The sequence below is a fragment of the Nelumbo lutea genome, chromosome 3, assembly GCF_056320005.1.
Source record: "Nelumbo lutea isolate HS-2025 chromosome 3, American lotus-T2T, whole genome shotgun sequence".
NCBI classification, from domain to species: Eukaryota; Viridiplantae; Streptophyta; class Magnoliopsida; order Proteales; family Nelumbonaceae; genus Nelumbo; species Nelumbo lutea.
This window is the reverse complement of record NC_142686.1, coordinates 115,554,849-115,572,645: the sequence shown is the minus strand read 5'-3', so window position 1 is coordinate 115,572,645 and position 17,797 is coordinate 115,554,849. Positions and strand designations below refer to the sequence as shown.

Below are 17,797 nucleotides of genomic sequence, written 5' to 3'. Positions count from 1 at the left end.
ACGGTATGACCTATCACCGTTGGATGGTCGTTCACGCCATCTCTATCCTAATTCGCAGACATTTTGCCCTCCAGCTTGCGGGATTGGATCTGTAATCATTCTCATATATAATTCAAACTTCAAAGCCCCAGACCACGTCAGATCCCTTCAATTTTTTTTTTTTTTTTTAACTTCATTAATGATGACGAGGATGAGGAAGAGCTCTAGAGCGGGCCCCAACGTTCCACCCAAGCCATCCCTGACCCTGATCGTGATCCCTCTCATGTCGAGGGAAAACATTTTATACGTGGATCCCTACATCTATTTGCTAGGGACTCATGATATGCCCAATCTCGACCTTACGTCAGATTGCAACTTGGGTGGGTCCAATTACACTGACATCATGCTTGGTGGGCCCACCACCACATATTGCTGGGTCTTGGGACATGAAAGATTTCGTGGTCAATACGTTACTCCAACAAAGCTGCCACGTGTGGTACTTCTTGCCAGGGCAATAACAGGAGCCAGGCTCAGGTACTGTTAACGGCTGGGTTAAATTGTAAATTTACATTTCGACCAGCAGCTGGCCAGTCCCCCACTTCTCTCTTTGAACAGGTAGAATGCAAAAATGGGTGTTTTTCGGTCTGGATAAAGATCTTGACTTTCCTCTCTCTCTCTCTCTCTCCTGAAATATTTTTAGTGGCTTTGATTCGCTTCATATAAGGACGGTTGTTCTCCATCGCTCTCTTCTTTTTTGCCCTTTCTTTCTTTTTCTTTTCCTATGTCGAGCAGTAGAGGGGGCCACATGAAGCTTTTATTAGGGTTTTAATTTATGGAATCTCTCTCTGATCGTCTTTTTCATTGATCACTGTCCTACCTCTCTCTCTCTCTCTCTCTCCATCTGCACTTTTCTCGACGAAGGTTGTTTTTCATCTTCTTACGGTTTTATGATTTTCGACCGAGAGTGGATTGGTCGAAGCTTTTTCTTTCCTTTTTTTTTCCCCCTGAGATTATTCTTTGCAGAAGCTTGTTTTCGCTCTTGCTCGTCTGCAATCGCATGTTCTGCTGATGAAAGCGGGTTCCTGTCCTAGTCTTTCTTGCGAATGGCTGAGAGCAGAAGATATGCCTCAAATCAACAATTAGGTCAGCTTTTTCTACCCGTCTACTGTAATTCTTGTGTTCTTGTGCCGAATTGAAATTTTTGGCCTGTTCCATGCACGTGCACATGTTTGTTTTTGGTAATGGTGATCAATAATTTAGTTTGCATGCCAAGTATGAGAATGGTGGATGAATATGCTTTTTCCTTTTCCTCTACCACCTTTATTTCTTAATGTCTTGATATTGCCTCGCTCTATAGCAACTTTTGTATGTGTTTCAGCTTCTGTAATTGAAAACCATATACGAAGAATGATATTTTCTTTTTCATTTCATTCTATATTTTTGTTCACCTTATCCAGTACTTTGCAAGCTGCTTGTAATAGTGGGACTGTTGAGGTGTATAATCCTTTACCTCTCTCCAGAGTACGCATTTGGTAACTGTCAAAATTGGCAGTTATGGACGGTGTGGTTCCTAAACTTCCAAATCAAGGCAGCAGAAATGACATACTTCACTTGATAAATTCCAATATTTGTACTCACAATGTATTTCGATATAATGTATCTCGTATTTTATTGCTACCTCCACTTCTGAGGGATATTCTCATCACTATATTCATCTATCAAATGAAAGATAGTGTTTCTTACTATCTCTTCTTACATGCATTTGGCAGACATTACACAAATATTGTTAGAAGCACAACACCGTTGGCTCCGGCCAAATGAAGTTTGTGAAATCCTTCGCAACTATCAAAAGTTCCACTTAACACCAGATCCGCCTTATAAGCCTCCAGGTAAGTTGTCAGGTTCTTCTGTAGTTGATGTGGCATTTTGTTGATTTTAGTAAAGCAAGGTATAACATTCTTGTTTCAGGGTATATCAATAATTGGTAGCCATTGGTCAACTTTCATTTTATTTAGCAGTGTAACAACGATGAACTTTTGCTATCTCATAGTTGCATAAAATGTAGAGTTTTAAGAAATTTGATTTTTCTATTCATTTCATTTGGATTGGATTTTGCATCCATTGTATATTTAATGAGTCATTTCTGTTTGAGTTATTAATGCTTTGCTTTTATGCTTTCTGTATGCTATGGGTGAAGTTGAGCAAAACAAAATGGATATCTAGGGATAGAGAGAGCCCCAAATTCATGCAAGGATGTTGGAATGACCTCTTTGGATTGGAAATGCCATCCACCTGTAATATATTTGGACCAATGTTTTAAAATGTGGAGGCATGACGCGAGGTGTTCTGTACTAGAGTCGTGAGGCATAGTTCAAACAAAATGTAAGAGGCATAAGCCTGCCGAACACAAGGAGGCACAAGCCTCCTTAAGAGGATGGGGATGAGGAGGAAGAAGAGGATCTCATTTTTATTTATTTTTATAAAAATCTTTTTATATTAAGAAGAACGAAGATGCATAAAACTAGATGGGGAGGGGGGGGGTCTTGTTGAAGCAAAGGCAAGTGAGCGAAGCGAGCGATTGAGCCCCAACCTAAACTTTCTTTCCCCATCTCTTTCCTTCCCCTTTCTTTTCTTACTTCTCTCTCTCTCTCTCTCTCCCTCTCTCCTCTTCTTCTTCTTCTTCTCTTTTCTCTTCTCTTCTCTTCCTTTTCCTTTTCCTTTTCTTTTCCTTTTCTTTTCTTTTCTTTTCTTTTCCTTTCCTTGACTTTACCTTTTTTATCTTTTGTCTCTTTGTATGAGGTGTGTGTGAGGCACATGAGGTGTACGCCTTAGCACGCCTCATGAATTAGGCATATGAGGCATATGGCTCTTGCACCCGAAGTGTATGCCTCAAGGTGTTTTGGGGCACCTTGCCTGGAGGCGCGTCTCCAGGTGTAAACCTCCCACGCCTTTTAAAATACTGATTTGAACTAGGTTAATGTTGGAATTAAAATACAACTCCTAGTTTGTAGTGGGATGAAAGCTAAATTCCACTTTGGTGTCTTTACCTTCCCATGTAATTGTTTTAGCAAACAAGCATGTGTGAAGAACTCATGGTCATGTTCAAGATAACTAGCTTTTTGCATATAAGAATCTTTTAGCCCTCCGATAAAGCTCCTCCTTTCACTGAACTTCTTTGCTTTTTTCTGTATGTAGGGGTTGAACTTGGGTTGAGTTGTGTTGGAAACTTGATGAATTTTTTATTGGCCCGAGCCCAATTCTGAGCCAATATGATTGAAGTTCCTCAAATAGGGGCAACCCGACTTGTACCCCAATCTTTACGGGAGTAGGGGATGAGATTGCTATTATAGAGAGATAGAAGTGCATCAAAGACTTTTTCTTGAGTGGAAGAATTAGGAGTGTTGATTTCCACCTTTAGGAGTTAGAAAAAAAAAAGAGTTCCAAGTTTTGTTGCAAATGTTTTCTTTATTCTTATTCATCAACAAAAATGTTTTCTTTATTCTTTTTCCCTTTAATTGGTAACAGAAGGTTTTATTACAAAAAGTAGCGAAACCAGTACACATGTACAACATTACTGATACTCCTCAGGAGAGACTAACCAAAACAGGAAATAAGGGTACACAGTTTCAAAAGAAATATGGACTAGCCAAGGTGGCATGGGCTGCATGGTATATACCCCAGTCATGCATCTCCTCCCAAATCCAAACATGCCCAAGTTGTCAACAATCCAATTAGCCTGCCTTGGAATCCATTTGAAGTTTCAAACAAGCTGTTTACTTTAGAGTTTGGGGTTCTAGCCTCTATAATGGTGATGGTGCAGTTGTCAGGAGTTGGGGTACAACTTAGGTTGAATATTAATGAAATTTTGAATGGACTTGAGCCCAAACCCAAGTTTGACATAGTTGAAACATTTCAACTCAGGCAATCTGACTTGTATCTCAACCAGGGATCATCTCCAATCATCCATCCAATAACCCCCTGAGAATTTTGTTTAATCTTCATTATTTTAAAGCCCCGTGATAAAGAGAAAACAAGCTCATTGACAAGATCTATAATTTGAGGATTAAGGAATCCCTGAGTTTTGTTGGCATATTTGATGTGATTTGTTCCCTGATCTCCGTTTGGGATTATTAAAGATTCTGTGGTTACAGATAGTGGAGATACACGGTGGGATTGTAGTGATTTTGGTGGTCAGTAGATTGCATATTTGCAGTTTTTTTTTTGGGTTCTGAAGTGTAGAATCTAAAAAGTAGGTATATGGGATCCTTGTGAGAATTGGTGAGTTGCATTAGCTGAAATTCATGGATGCTCACAAACAATTTTCTCTAATCTCCTAGCCACAGGCACTGGGATCCTGAAGAAACAATTTTTTGATCAGTAATATTGGTGGTAACTTGGTGTCATGGAGTAGCAAGAAACAATTGGTTGATGAAAGTTCAAGTACTAAAACTGAATACAAAGAAATTGCTCATGGAGTTTCAGAAAAATTTTTTGATTGGTAATATTGTGTATAAAACTTTATTGCAAATCTGCAATAATCAGCTAGTAATTAACATATCTCATAACCCAATTCAGTGTGAAGAACCAAACACATTGAGGTTGACCACCATTTTATTAGGGGGAAGTGGCTAGTGGAAAAGTGTGCCTACCATTTAAAGTCAAGAATCAGCTAGTGATGTATTCACAAAGGGGGTTGTTAAATCTAAGTTGTTTGGATATTCTAGGCAAGCCAGGCCTAATTATTATAGCTCTCCTTACGGTGGTATGTAACATATTGAGTTGTTCAATTAGTAAGATTGAAGCCGTTGTCTTTTCTTCTCTTTTTTCTTCTTTCTTCTTTCTTCCTACTCTTTCTCCCACAATCTACACTCTTTTTGTATTGTTTTGATCACAACTCTTGATTGCTCCACCCTTCTGAATAGAGGATGTCACTTGTATAACAGGGTTGCAAGGAGCCAAGGACATGATATGTATATTAGTGTCCTTTTTTTTGTCAGTAACAGTGAAATTTTATTAATGATAAAAACAAGGTTACAATGGGATGGAGCTAAAAGGTCTTAACTCCAGTTACCCAAGAGCTTTCTGATCTTGTAGCGGTTACAAAACTGCCCAGAATAATGTGTCTCTATTTACCCCTTGCCTAACTAAACCATCAGCCAATGCATTTGCACTTCTCTTTATCCAATTACATTGAATTTCCATGTCCCTGGTTAACCAGTTATATTTCCTCTTTTCATTGCTGTATTTCCACATCACAGCACTGTCCTCTGTTAGCCATTTCACCACCATTGCAGAATCACCATTGCATATTAGTGTCCTTCACTGATATGATATGATCTTTATATCATTAATTGATAATGTGTATATTTATGATAAAAGTTTGTAGTTTCTGTTTACAACAGTGTTTTCAACTTTCAATCAAACTGGCCAATTCATCATCTGGCTATATTTCTTTCACCCCCGAACTGCTCACCTGTAAAAAACCATTGGCCCAGTCAGCAACTTGGTAACCTAGCTGGTTGAACTGCTGAGCTGTTTGGCCCAGTCACAAGTTAGATATTTATTCTTTTTTTTTTCTGGTTCTTTTTGTATTTTTAGCCATTTCCATCATTAATAAAAATAATTCTCATTGTCACGCTTTTTTTTATTTAATATTTTTTTTTGGAAAAGGTAAGGTAGATTTATTCAATCAAAGAGGAGAAAATACAAACAATACCCAGGCCAAAAGACAGCCCAAGAGCAAATCAGGTTACAGACTCCACCAAGACTGAGACCAAAACAAGTGAGACAAATTCAGGTGTTTAAATTCCTCAGTAATTGATACCCAAGAGAACAGCTTGCCCATAGCTCTCTGCACTAACGTTTATTTTTATTTAATATGAAAAACAAATAATATCTATCTCTCCTACGATCCCAGATACCTGGGATCAACATTGGGTAATGTCTTTTAATTGACGATTGATGAAACTAATGAATGATTAAATGCAAAGTTGAACTTACGGACAAACAAGAGGTTTTAAAATAAGTAGGACTAAAATAGAATACATGATATGTAAATTTAATAATAATAGGATTGATAAAAAAATTTAATAATAATAGGAGCAATTATAAAAAAAAATTAATAATAATAGGAGTGCAAATCAGGGTGCACTTGGGATTGGAGACCAAGAGATAATTCAATGTGATCTTTCTTGGTACCATGGTTATATAATTCATAAGCAGGAAGATATTGTGGAGGATTTTTCCATAGAATTAATGCAAGAAGGGCAAAATGGAGGGTTGCATCCAAAGTATTTATGTGATAGTCAAATACCACTTAGATTAAAAGGAAATTTCCATAAAATAGTTGTAAGGGAAGCTATGCTGCATGAAGCGAAGTGTTGGGCAGTCAAGAAACAATATGTCCCAAAAACGACTGTGGTAGAAATGTGTATACTGAGACGAACGAGTGGAAAAACTAGAAAAGGATAGGATTAGAAATGAAGATTGGAATACCAAGGAAACAAGTAATAGATTTTCTAAGGGGATTATCAACCATCATTCCTATGCAACCCTCGTAACATCTCATTTCTTTAAGACTGACTGTGCTTTGCGAATGATGTCTAGAGTCCATCTCATTTCTATCAATATTCTAGATTTCAAGGTTTACAATGGTAGGAGTTGCTATGGAAGATGTTGGCAAATTGGAAGAGATTAAAATGGATGGATTCATGCTTGGTGGGTAGGCTTATCAATTTTGATATGGAGGAAATTAATGTTTTGGGATGGGCCAAAGAAGAATGGTGCAGTTTGAGATTAGTCGACATTAGAAATTGAATGCTGGATTGTTTTTATTGATGTTTAAAAATAGAGAAAATGTAGATGTTATTCTCAAGTTTTAAGCTGATTGCTTGTTGTGTAGTTGCGACGTGAGGCTTGGAAGGTGTTTGCTTGTGGTAGGTTGGATTGGAAACTTGGCAAGAAGGAATTTTGTTTGGATTGATCAATGATTTAAAAGGCGTGCCTAGGTGCATGGGTGAGGCGCATTTTAGGGTAGGCGCCTTGCCTAGGTCCTAGGCGCAATAACACTTTCAAAAGGCACACGCTTAGTGCGCCTAGGCGTGCATTTGCTAATGTTATTCATCCATTCATCTTAATAAAATATCTTCTTAAAAGGCAATTAAAATTATAAAATCATTATTATTTTTGTGTGAGAATTAAGAATTTAAGACCCAAACATGGACTTGTTTGGGCTTGCCTCAAGGGGCGTGGCACGAAGACGACTCGTAGAATTAGGAATGTAATATGTTCTACATCACTTTAGCTGCTTGAAGTAACACAATTGAGGAAAAAAAGAGATTGTGGGCTTTACATGCTTGAAAACGTTTTATATGTTTGGTTTTATTTTTAAATTTTCATTTGAATATGCTTTACATGTTATGTTTAATTGTTTCTGTATTTTAATTTTAGATAATAGGTTTTTAAACCATTAATTTTAAAACTTAAGTTTATATTTCTTGTTAATACTATGTTTAATATCTTCTATTTTTTTTTTTGCATTTTTTGAATGTTTTTGGCATTGTTTGAATTTTTTGACCTTTTTTTTTTATTTTTAGCAATTTTTTGTATTTTGCACCTTGCTTCAAAAAAGGCACCTCGCGCCTCTCGCCTTGGGTGCAAATTGTCCCTTGCGCCTTGAGCTTTTAAAACACTGGGATTGATGTGTTTGGTATCCTATTGCGTGCTTGGTACACCTAGACCTTTAGGGCAATTGGAGATGCTTGTGGATGTTTCAAGATATTTGGTTTTCAAAATAGGAAGCACTATAAGTTGTAGTATGTAGGTATTTTGATCAATTTAGGTGATGTTCAATCTACCCCAGTTTAGTTGAGTTTTTTTTTTGCAAGTGAAAGTTATGAGCTAAGGGTTGTGATTGAAGGAGTCAATCCCTCATTGTTGTGGTAGGGAAAATACAAGATGATGAAAAAGATTTAATTGAAAGGAGTCAATCCAACATTTACCATGGTAAAGAAAATATAAACAAGATGGTGAAAAAACTTTAGGTGGATGGAGAGTAGATGTTGTGAAAGATACTTGGGAGTTAGAGGAAGAAGATGAAGCTAAATAGTTATGGGGGGTTAAGGGTAAAAAAGGAAAATTTCCAAAAGATGACAAAAAGAGTCAGGGAGATCAAGGGGGAAAGAACTTGAAAGGTAAACAAGTGATTGTTTACATGGAGGGGAGGGAGGAGACAAGTGGGACTAGTGGTTAGAAAGAGGGACTTAACAAGTGGGGAAAGTTAAAAGAAATGATAAAAGAGATGTTAAGAGAGCTTGGTTAAACCTTAATAGGGGGAATCGATCCAGTAACTTGTTGGTCCAACCTGGAACCAGATGGGCTTATCTAGTGGGTTGAGTATTAATGCTAATGGGTTTGGGCTGAATAAAGTGTTTGCCCATTCGAGGAATTAAGCGAGGAAGTTTTTTATCAAATGGGTTGAGTTGAGAAAAGAGAAGGCCCAACTAAGGATCCAGGAAGACCATTTTACAAATAAGGGGGCTCAATTTGAGATCCTAACAGAGGATCAAATGAAGGAAGAAAGATTCGGAGCTCAACACAAGGGTTTCCCAAGAGTTTGGTTGGTGTGCTACTAGGTATATATACATTGATTTGTATGTGGAAGATGAGGCTCAAACGAGAGCATTGAAGTAGACTATGGAAGTTGGAGGTGATAGAGAAGTAGAGGAGAAAACAGAGCAAACTTGACTCAAGGAATGGTGGGAGAGTAGGAAGTTAGGGATGAGGTTATTATAGATGTTGGCATTGATGTGATCAAAAGGAGAACATGTGCAAGTATTTAAGATGTTCCAAGAATAGTTGTTAGTGCGATTGATAATAAGGGGCAAATAGAAGCCTTGCAAAGTGCAATCACATTGATCTTGGTTATAGTTATAGAGTTGGTATTCAAGAGATGGATGTTTAGGTTGAGATTGTGGAAGAATTTTTTTGGCGTCTATGCGACATCTTTTCTAGGGTAGAGGTCAATTGAAAGTGTATTTTATGTTGTAGGAAGTGGGTGGGAAGGTGTTAAGTATTGGGAATCAAATTGACTTGGAGAGGGTGGCAAGAAAAGGAGGGAAGAGAGGGCAGGATATTATGAAGGAGGGAGTTTTTGGTGTTGGATTACATGAAGAAAAGGAAAGGGAAAACATTAGAGAACAACGCAAGAGGAGGGAAGTGGTGATAGGGTGGGCGCTATAAATGCAAGGGTGCGGGTTGAATTAGAAAAGGAGGGTATGGTTGTAGAGATGGAGAAGTAAGACTAGGGTGTTTGGAGGATGGGGATCTTTAGGTTTCAAGTGAGGAAGGTGAAAGGGTTAAAATTGAAAAGGTTTTGGTTTATTAGGGGTGATTAAATCAGAGATTGGTGATGGCAGAGATCTGGGGGTAGGGTGTTTAGAGGGTGAAGGTGATGAAAGTTCTATAGAGCTGAGCTGTTATAGGATGGTGTTGAGGTTGAAGCTGAAATTAGTGAAGAAATGGGTTCAAATGAGGAAGATGTTGTTATTGATGAAGCTCATGTATTTGGAAGAGCAATTGGAGGAAAGGTTTGCAAGGGAGAAAAATATGACAAATAATGGAAGAGTTCTCTTAAGGTTGTGTGAGTGGCCTTAGACTGATTGGAGATGCCATTAAAGAGGATGGTGAGGCAGGTGCAGAACAGATATTTAAGAAGAATGCAGTTTTGGGGTTAAAACGGATCATTGCCAAGCCTAGGGACTCTTAGGTTATTGAGAATATTCCTAATGCAATTAAACAATTTTAAAGGAAATAACATCGAATTGACCAAGTTTTGAAAGTTTTTGCAAGATTAAAAGGGAGATTATTTGGTTTTGGGCCTAGCAAGAAAGTGAAGAAGGCTAAGAAAGTTTGCAAGTAGAGTATTGAACAAAATAAAGTCTGCACGAGGAGCAAAGTGGGTCTCGATCAAGCTATTGGAGTTGATGAGTAGTTGATTAAGATTAGGAGTAGTCTTGCTGGATTTTTTCCCTTTGATGTTGGGTTTTGGTGTTCGTGAATGGGTTTGAAGTCTTTGATGTTTTTTTTTTTTTTCTTTGATTATTTGGTGTTCGTCAATTTGGTGTTTGATTAATTGGTTGTGGTGGGTATAGGTTTTTTTCCCCTTTCTTCTCTTGGATGACTTCTGGTCACCTTTCTTGTAATTTCTTTTATATTTAATGAATTTTATTTTATTACCAAAAAGGATAAGAAATGAAATCATTTGAAGGAACCTAGGAATAGCTCTAATAGGTGATAAAATGAGAGAAAGTAGACATAAATGGTCTGGTCACGTGCATGTGAAGACCACCAGTTTTTTTGAAATAGTAAAAGAAAAGATTCATTAAAAGTAAAAAGATGATTACAATCACTTTGGTGTTGAATATGGATCCCTTCATCCGGCTCTTTCTTTTGTGCTTCATTTCTTGAGACATTTGTCCAACCTGCTACTCCGCTTGGGTTATCATTCCCTGTTAAAGAGATTTAGAGCAAATCCATTCCTCCTCGGGTTGGTAGTTTTCCTGGAAAGAGTTAACACAAATGGTTTGCTTCAAAGAAAGATGCCCAACTGTTGTTTACTTCCCAATAGGTGTATTCTTTGCAAAGATGATGGGGAAACGGGTTATCATATTATGGTTACTTATCCAATTACTAAGACTGTTTGGGAGTGGGTGTTTTCCCTTTTTGGGTATACTTGGAATCCCCCTGTGAGTGTGCAATGCTTGTTCTCTCCTTCTTTCTTTAGTTGACCTAATAAAAGGGGGAAGATTATGTGGAGAAGCATTAGGGCTGCAGTGTGCTGGTCAATATGGGAAGAAAGAAATTCACGATTTTTTTCAGATAATGAAAGAACCACAGAAAACCTAACAGATTTGATACTTTCAAGGGTTGCTCATTGGCTGAAACCAATGGAGATATTCTCTGAATTCTCTATGGCAGACTTGCTGAGAATGTTGAAAGATGTTGCTACTGCTGCTATGTATAAAAGGAACTGTAGTCCCACTTGGACCCCCCCTCCCGCTGGATTCATAAAACTGAATTTTGATGGATGTAGCTTAACGAATCCGGGGCCTTCTGGGGTAGGGGGTGTTTTCAGGAATGAGGAGGGGTATATTACTACCATGTTCTCTGGGCCAATTGGAGAGGGTGACTCTCTTAGGGCCGAAATTCTAGCTGTTCTTGAAGGAATCCAAAGAGCAAGAGAATTAAACATCAGATGCTTAGTGATTGAGGGGGACTCAAAAGTGGTGATTAGGTGGCTGAAAGGAGATATCAGTGGCTTGTGGAGCTACAGCAATGAGAAGAAGAAATTTAATTGGCTGTGTAAGGACTTAGAGGTACAATACACCTGGGTGAAGAGAAGTGCTAACTCAATGGTTGATGGGTTAGCTAAGCAAGGGGTGGCTAAGGATTCTTTGTTTTGGGCACATTTTTACCTCCCCATTTTCTATAATTAATTTTCACAAGTATTATTCATTAATAAAGATTTCTGTTATCAATACCAAAAAAATCACTCTGGTGTTGAGGGAACACCGAGGCATAGGCAGGTAGATTACAAAAAATTCCAAAATTACAATTTTTTAGTTCAAAACATTCCAAAAGTCAGCCCTTATCTCTGATCGACGAACGTGATCCAATTTAGTTAAGATGACACCCAATCTGCAACAGATGTTCTGATGGTTGCCACAGTCTTCTTAATCTTCCATTGTCCCCACCTTCTGTCCTACTTTTGAGAGCACACAAGGGTCCCAAATTGTCACTTCCTCCAGAAATACTACTTCATTCAGTACCACCCAAACCTTACAACTCAGGCCCAAATTCAGAATTATATCTCACATCCACTCATTCCAGCTTTGATGCTTGAAGCATCACCACCTCTGACTTATACTTCTGATCAAGTTTCTGGGCACTACCCGCTTTCTAATTTCCTTTAAACCTCTGATATTCCAGGTAAGTATTTGTATCCCCTCCTTTTGTTGTTTTTGTTCTTCTTCTTTTTCTACTTCCCTTTTTCTATTACCTCTTCCACACCCCTCCTCTTCTGTCTTCCCCTTCGAATGTTTCCTCCTAAAACTCCTCTCCGTCCTGAATTCACCTCCCTCCACCAACTTTTCTGATCTCTCTCCTCTCTTCTCCTCTTCTTGAAATGCTCAAATGCCTTCCTGGAAAACCCTTCTCCTCCCAGAAGAACAGGCTGTTAAAACCCTCCTCCTTTTGTTAAAATTCTTATCTGCCCTACCACTCCCTTCGCTTCCTCCAAACTCTACCTTTTTTCCCCCACCCCTCTCTCCTTACCAATACTTCCCTATGACTCCTTTTTTTTAGCCAAGACAAACTCAGGACAAAAGGGAACACAACTTACCTCTTCAAGTTCAATCGTCCTCCCCGTCTCCCTAGAAGCTGCAAGAACTTCAAGCTTAGGAACCAACTTCTCAAACTCCATGTCCTTTGCAGCAACCTCAGTGAGAATCTCAATGAAGGCTCGATGACTCATAAGAAGTGATTTGTTGCAAATTGAAGTGGCTAGGCATAGACCAAAAAGGAGGTGGGTATAAATAGTAAGAAATGATTTAAATGATTTAAGTGTGTTGCTTGAGGAGTGTGGGAGGAAAGGAATAACACAATTTTTGCTGGAAAAGTAGAACTTTGGAAGAGGTAATGGACAGCATAAAAGTGAGAGTTGCCTTGTGGATAAAAACCTTAAACAGTTTTCAACTTTTCTCAGTAACCGACATCCTAAGGGCATGGAAGGAAATAGCGCAGTCCTCTAGAGAAAAGGAAATTCTAAGAGTCGAGTGGAAACTGTCAGAGGTTAGCAAAGTAAAAGTGAGTTTGGATGGAAGCTTTATGGGCAACCTAGGATTGGCATGAATAGGTGGAGCTATCAGGAATTTTGAATATAAGATATTGGCTCATATTCAGGACCAATTGGCATTGCAAATTCAACAAGTCAGACCTACTGGCTTTACTGCAGGGGCTCCAGTTGGCAAAGCAATTGGGTTTTTGACAGGTGGAAGTGGAAGGGGATTCAAAGTAGTTATTATCTTGGACAAGATGTAACAGACATTCCATGGACCCTTAAACATATCTTCAGGGAAGCAGAAAGATTAGCGAAGGATATAAATGCTGGTTGTACTTCTTGGGGATGACATTAAGGTCATCAGGTTGCACTTAATCCCATATTTTTTTAATTAATGAATCAATCTTTATTGCTGATAAAAAAAAGAAAGGTTTTAAGTGCCAGTAATTGAACAACAGATGTGACATTAAACAGAATGGAATAGCGAAATAGGATTCATGTAGCTGGCCCCATATAGTTGGGATAAGGCTTCAATGATGATGATGATGATGACATAATTTTTTCTGCAACTTCTCTATAATTTTATATATTTAGTACTTGCCAAAAGAATAATTTTATATGTTTGTATTTTTATTATTTAATTATTATTATTATTATTATTATTATTATTATGACATCATGGTTTTGCTTGGATGGCTCAACCACTGACCTGCTACCTGGATGGAAAAGCAGTTCTATTATTGGGTTGGTTTTAAAAACATTGGTTCACAATAGGAAGTAGTTATTGTATACAACTGTATTCACTATTGAGCTATCCTATTTGATGGTACCCCATAGCTCGTGGAGCCCCTAATGCCAAATTCCTTTTCTTTGCTGATAATATGTTGGCATGACGCTTTGAAAACCTGAAATACAGATATTTCTATTCAGTTCATGTCTTATTTTACATGTTCTTGAAATAATGCAGCTCATCTAATGTGCTATATGTAGAGGATTTAGACTAGACCGATCTGCCTCAAAAACTAAATATATGGTGTGTTACTATATAAGTAATATCAATAAAAAACTGAAAGTGAGGTGTTTTTTTTTTTTTGTTTAAAAAAGAGCGTTGGCATGTACTTGATCTGAAAAATGCATGGTGTTTGGCACTGCTAAACTTCTGAACTGAGTATTATTTGTTGGGTAGGTTGTTGACCTAACATCCTGGTATATAAAAAGCAGTTGGTGAATGTTAATTCGTTTTTATATTAGGTGGTTCCTTGTTCTTGTTTGACCGAAAAGCACTTCGGTATTTCCGTAAGGATGGCCACAACTGGAGAAAGAAGAAAGATGGAAAGACTGTACGTGAAGCTCATGAAAAATTGAAGGTGTGTTGCTTTTCTATTACTTTAAGTTCAGAACTTTTTGGTGGACTGCATATTGCAGTTGCTACTGAATACACCGCGTGATTGATACTATTTGTGCGTGAGAAGATATCGAAGATTATTGTGTTTTGTTATTAGGTGTATGAAGTATGTCAGAATTCTGCCCTTTTATAATATTGATTTTCTAGTTTGTTTGACAGAGTAAATTTGAACATCTTATTGAAGTACTGTCCTTTTATAATATTGATTTCCTAGTTCATTTCTACTTGTATAAGCTATCATCTCTACTTATATAACCCTTCTGTTTATGCTACATTAGGTTCCATACCATGCACTTTCTATTCCCCTCTCTTTTTTTTTTTTGATAAATATTCCCCTCTCTCTTTCCTTCTCATCCATCTAGTACTTCCCATCCATGTTCCCAGATATTTCTAGGACATGGCTGTAGGGGTGTAACTTGTATACCCAAGTTGAAAATTTTGCATTGCATCAGGGCCAGGCCCTTGTGCGGACCCATTCAAAATTTAACAAAAGCTTGACCCTTCTACAGACTACAGGTATCTAGGTATTATAGCTTCCCATTTTCCCATCAATATGGGCTTGTCTATTTCAATTCCATAGTTCTTAAAGATCTATGGGTCCAACTTCAACGCTTTTTTCTCTATATTAGATTGGTTCTGGCATATTTTGTTGCATTTCCTTTATACCTAGTTTTTCTTATCCAGTCTGGAAGTTTGATAGAGTTTATGTTCTTAATGCCTTTTTTCTAGCATATTATGTTCCATTTCTTGTATACTTTTACCTAATTTTTCTCATCTAGTTTGAATAGGCTGGGAGTGTGGATGTTCTTCACTGTTACTATGCCCATGGTGAGGATAATGAGAACTTCCAGAGACGGAGTTATTGGATGCTTGATGGGTGAGTGATGCTCCATTTGCTGTTGATTTTAAAATTAATTTTGTATAGTTTCATCTAGACCTAGTGCTACACTGAATTGGGAATTGCAGTCTCTTACCTTAAGACCTCTAGTGTCATGCCATTAACTGTCCTACTCACTCCACCACTATCTCAGTAATAACCAAAGTTGGTCACTAATATATTGAGAGATAATTGATGGATAACCCTATTTGTCCATAATAACTACTACTGTCAGTCTGTTATCATTCTTATGGTTGATGGGTGAATAGTGATGAAATAAAAAACTTAACAATAAATAGAATAATGATGACAATAATAACGAAGTAAGAATGCAAAATAGAGACAATAACTACTACTGTTATTGTTGATAGGTGACTCAATTTTATTGAGAAGATAAATGAAAAGGTGCTATACAATAATACACAGAAAGAAACTGTAACTCATTAAGAAATGATTGGGTGAAATATAAAAAAATATAAATGGTAATTAACAGGGAAAAAGTAAATGGTGAGTCAAAAGAATAAAAAAAGTAAATAGTTCTTACTGATCAAAAAAAGCAAATAGTTCTTTATCTTCTTATCTCTTCCCATCTTTTACCACTCTCAGTTAGAAATGATATGTTTGAACACTTTTATTTGTGAAAATAATCTGTTAGTGTTTTAGTAATATAAATAAATTATTCAAGTAAATATTTGTTTAAGGGTTTTAGAGTACAAATAACTTGATTCAAATTAGTACAACTCACTTCCATATAGACACAAACCTAGACCTTGTTACTGTTGGTACTGTGCTCTCAGCTAAGGAAACTGATGCTTTAGTAGTTCTCTTGGCAATACTTTCACATTTATCATTGTTGTTGTCTTTGCTTGCTAATGATGACAATGATGTTCTTGATCATTGACCAGTTCCACTTTTATTAATTTAATATTGTACTATATGTGATTCTTCAGGGTTGTTTTCATGATTACAAATAGTAGCGAGGATACAATTAGGGACTTCTTATAGGACCCTAGAAAGACAAATAAAGATTATTTAGGTGAAACTGAAAGTGGTCTATGTGCAAAGAAGATGGTGGGCAGACATAGGGGATAGGGCACATTAGGAAGAGGGTTATTGCTAGAAAAGCATCTATGGTATTCATCATAATGGTTGGGGTTCTGGAATCTATGATATCTGGACTCTTGAGGCCTTTACATGGGTATTGTGTTGTGTCAAACATGTAAATTCTGTGTCTGACACCTTATCCAGCTGTCATTTTTTGATAAATAATGAAATTTTATTAAAAATAAGATAAAAGTGTTACAGTAAAGTATTACAATAAAGCAACCCAACAGAGGCACGAGATGCAGCCCCCATTACAGAATCAGAATTACAACTGAGCCAGAAACAGTGGAAAACTGGAATGGACAAAGTCAGAAGTGATGATGAATGTTTTATCTTGAATGATGGGAGGGACCATGCTTGGGTCTTTGAATACATGCTAAGTTCACCCATAATCTTTCTTTGGGTCTTTGTGTACAACATGATTTTCATCCCTCACCCTTCTTTAAGTTATTACTTATTACTAGGTAATGACCACCCCATACTAAGTATGGGGCAACTACACCTATCATATCGTTTGAGGTTCACTATTTATCTGGTACATCTAATTTCTGTTCCTTATTTAACTTAAAAGAATTAAATCAGGTTTAATTTGTAATTGACAACCAATTTCATCTAAAAGAATGGGATCGGAACCACTGAAAGTCTTTATAATGAGTCTTTTATTTGGATTAGGAAGTTGAATTAGATAGATTGATGAGTCTCATATATTTTGAAGTAGGGTTTTTTTCATAGGTAGTCATGCATCTGAAGTTAGTACTTTTTCTGAGAGTGGAGTCAACTACTCTTAACTTTTTCTAAGAGTGGGTAGACATGCGTCAGAAGGAGGCTTCTATTTGAGAGTGGACTGAACCACTATCTGGATACTCTTTCTTGAGAAGATAGGTTGCCACTTGTTTGAAGCAGAAACCCTCTAGTCTGAGAGTTTTCCTTTAATATATTAGATATGGTAGGATAATAGCCCTCAGAAAACACACTTTTTTTTCCTGGAAGGTGACTAATGGGAGAATTTGTATTTGATGGATGCTTCTAAGAAAAGGTGGGACATGTTCCTTATCCTATATGAATGTTGTGCCTCTAAACCTTAGTCAGGAGATAAGAATGTTTTTAACATAAACTGGAGCTGTCCACTGAACCTCCTCTAGGAGGAGAAAACCCAACTCATCATAGGCTAGCTAACATTGGAGAAGCTGGGTCTCCTATGGTGTTTATTGTTATTGTTATGGTTCTCTAGGTGCCCCCCTCCCCCAGCAATACAATTGATATCTATTCACCCCTTGTCATGCCAAAGTATCTGCCAAACTATTGTGTGACTTTTATATGCAAAGCTTGTTCTCAATTCACTTACAATGTATCTCACCTCCCTCATGGTGTGCGTATTCTTGCCAAGATCCAATTCTATTATTCTTGGACCAGCCCATTATAACTCAAAGTGTCCCCTTCCACCACAAGGTCTCTGTAGTTTAGATAATTTAGTCTTTAAACTGAAGCCATGTAAAACCACCCATAGTTGTTCCCTTGTTGAATCACCATATCCTATGGGTTTAGAAAATACTTTGCCCAAGTATCACAACTATTCCCCAAACTACACCAATTC

General features: G+C 37.4%; 1 protein-coding gene across 4 annotated transcripts in view; it reads left to right on the top strand.

Moving 5' to 3' along the window:
* Positions 1-541: 541 nt before the first annotated feature.
* LOC148867850 (calmodulin-binding transcription activator 1-like) overlaps positions 542-17,797 on the top strand; it is a 35,739-nt gene continuing 18,483 nt past the window's right edge. Inside the window, exons 1-4 of one of the 4 annotated variants that reach the window (XM_088977645.1) lie at positions 542-1,122; positions 1,749-1,868; positions 14,069-14,184; positions 15,011-15,099. In XM_088977645.1, the coding sequence (XP_088833771.1) occupies positions 1,083-1,122; positions 1,749-1,868; positions 14,069-14,184; positions 15,011-15,099 (365 nt within the window). In that variant the 5' untranslated portion in view covers positions 542-1,082. Of the gene's footprint in view, positions 1,123-1,261; positions 1,621-1,748; positions 1,869-14,068; positions 14,185-15,001; positions 15,100-17,797 lie in introns of those variants that run through there. The other 3 variants (XM_088977647.1, XM_088977646.1, XM_088977649.1) reach the window with 3 other exon arrangements.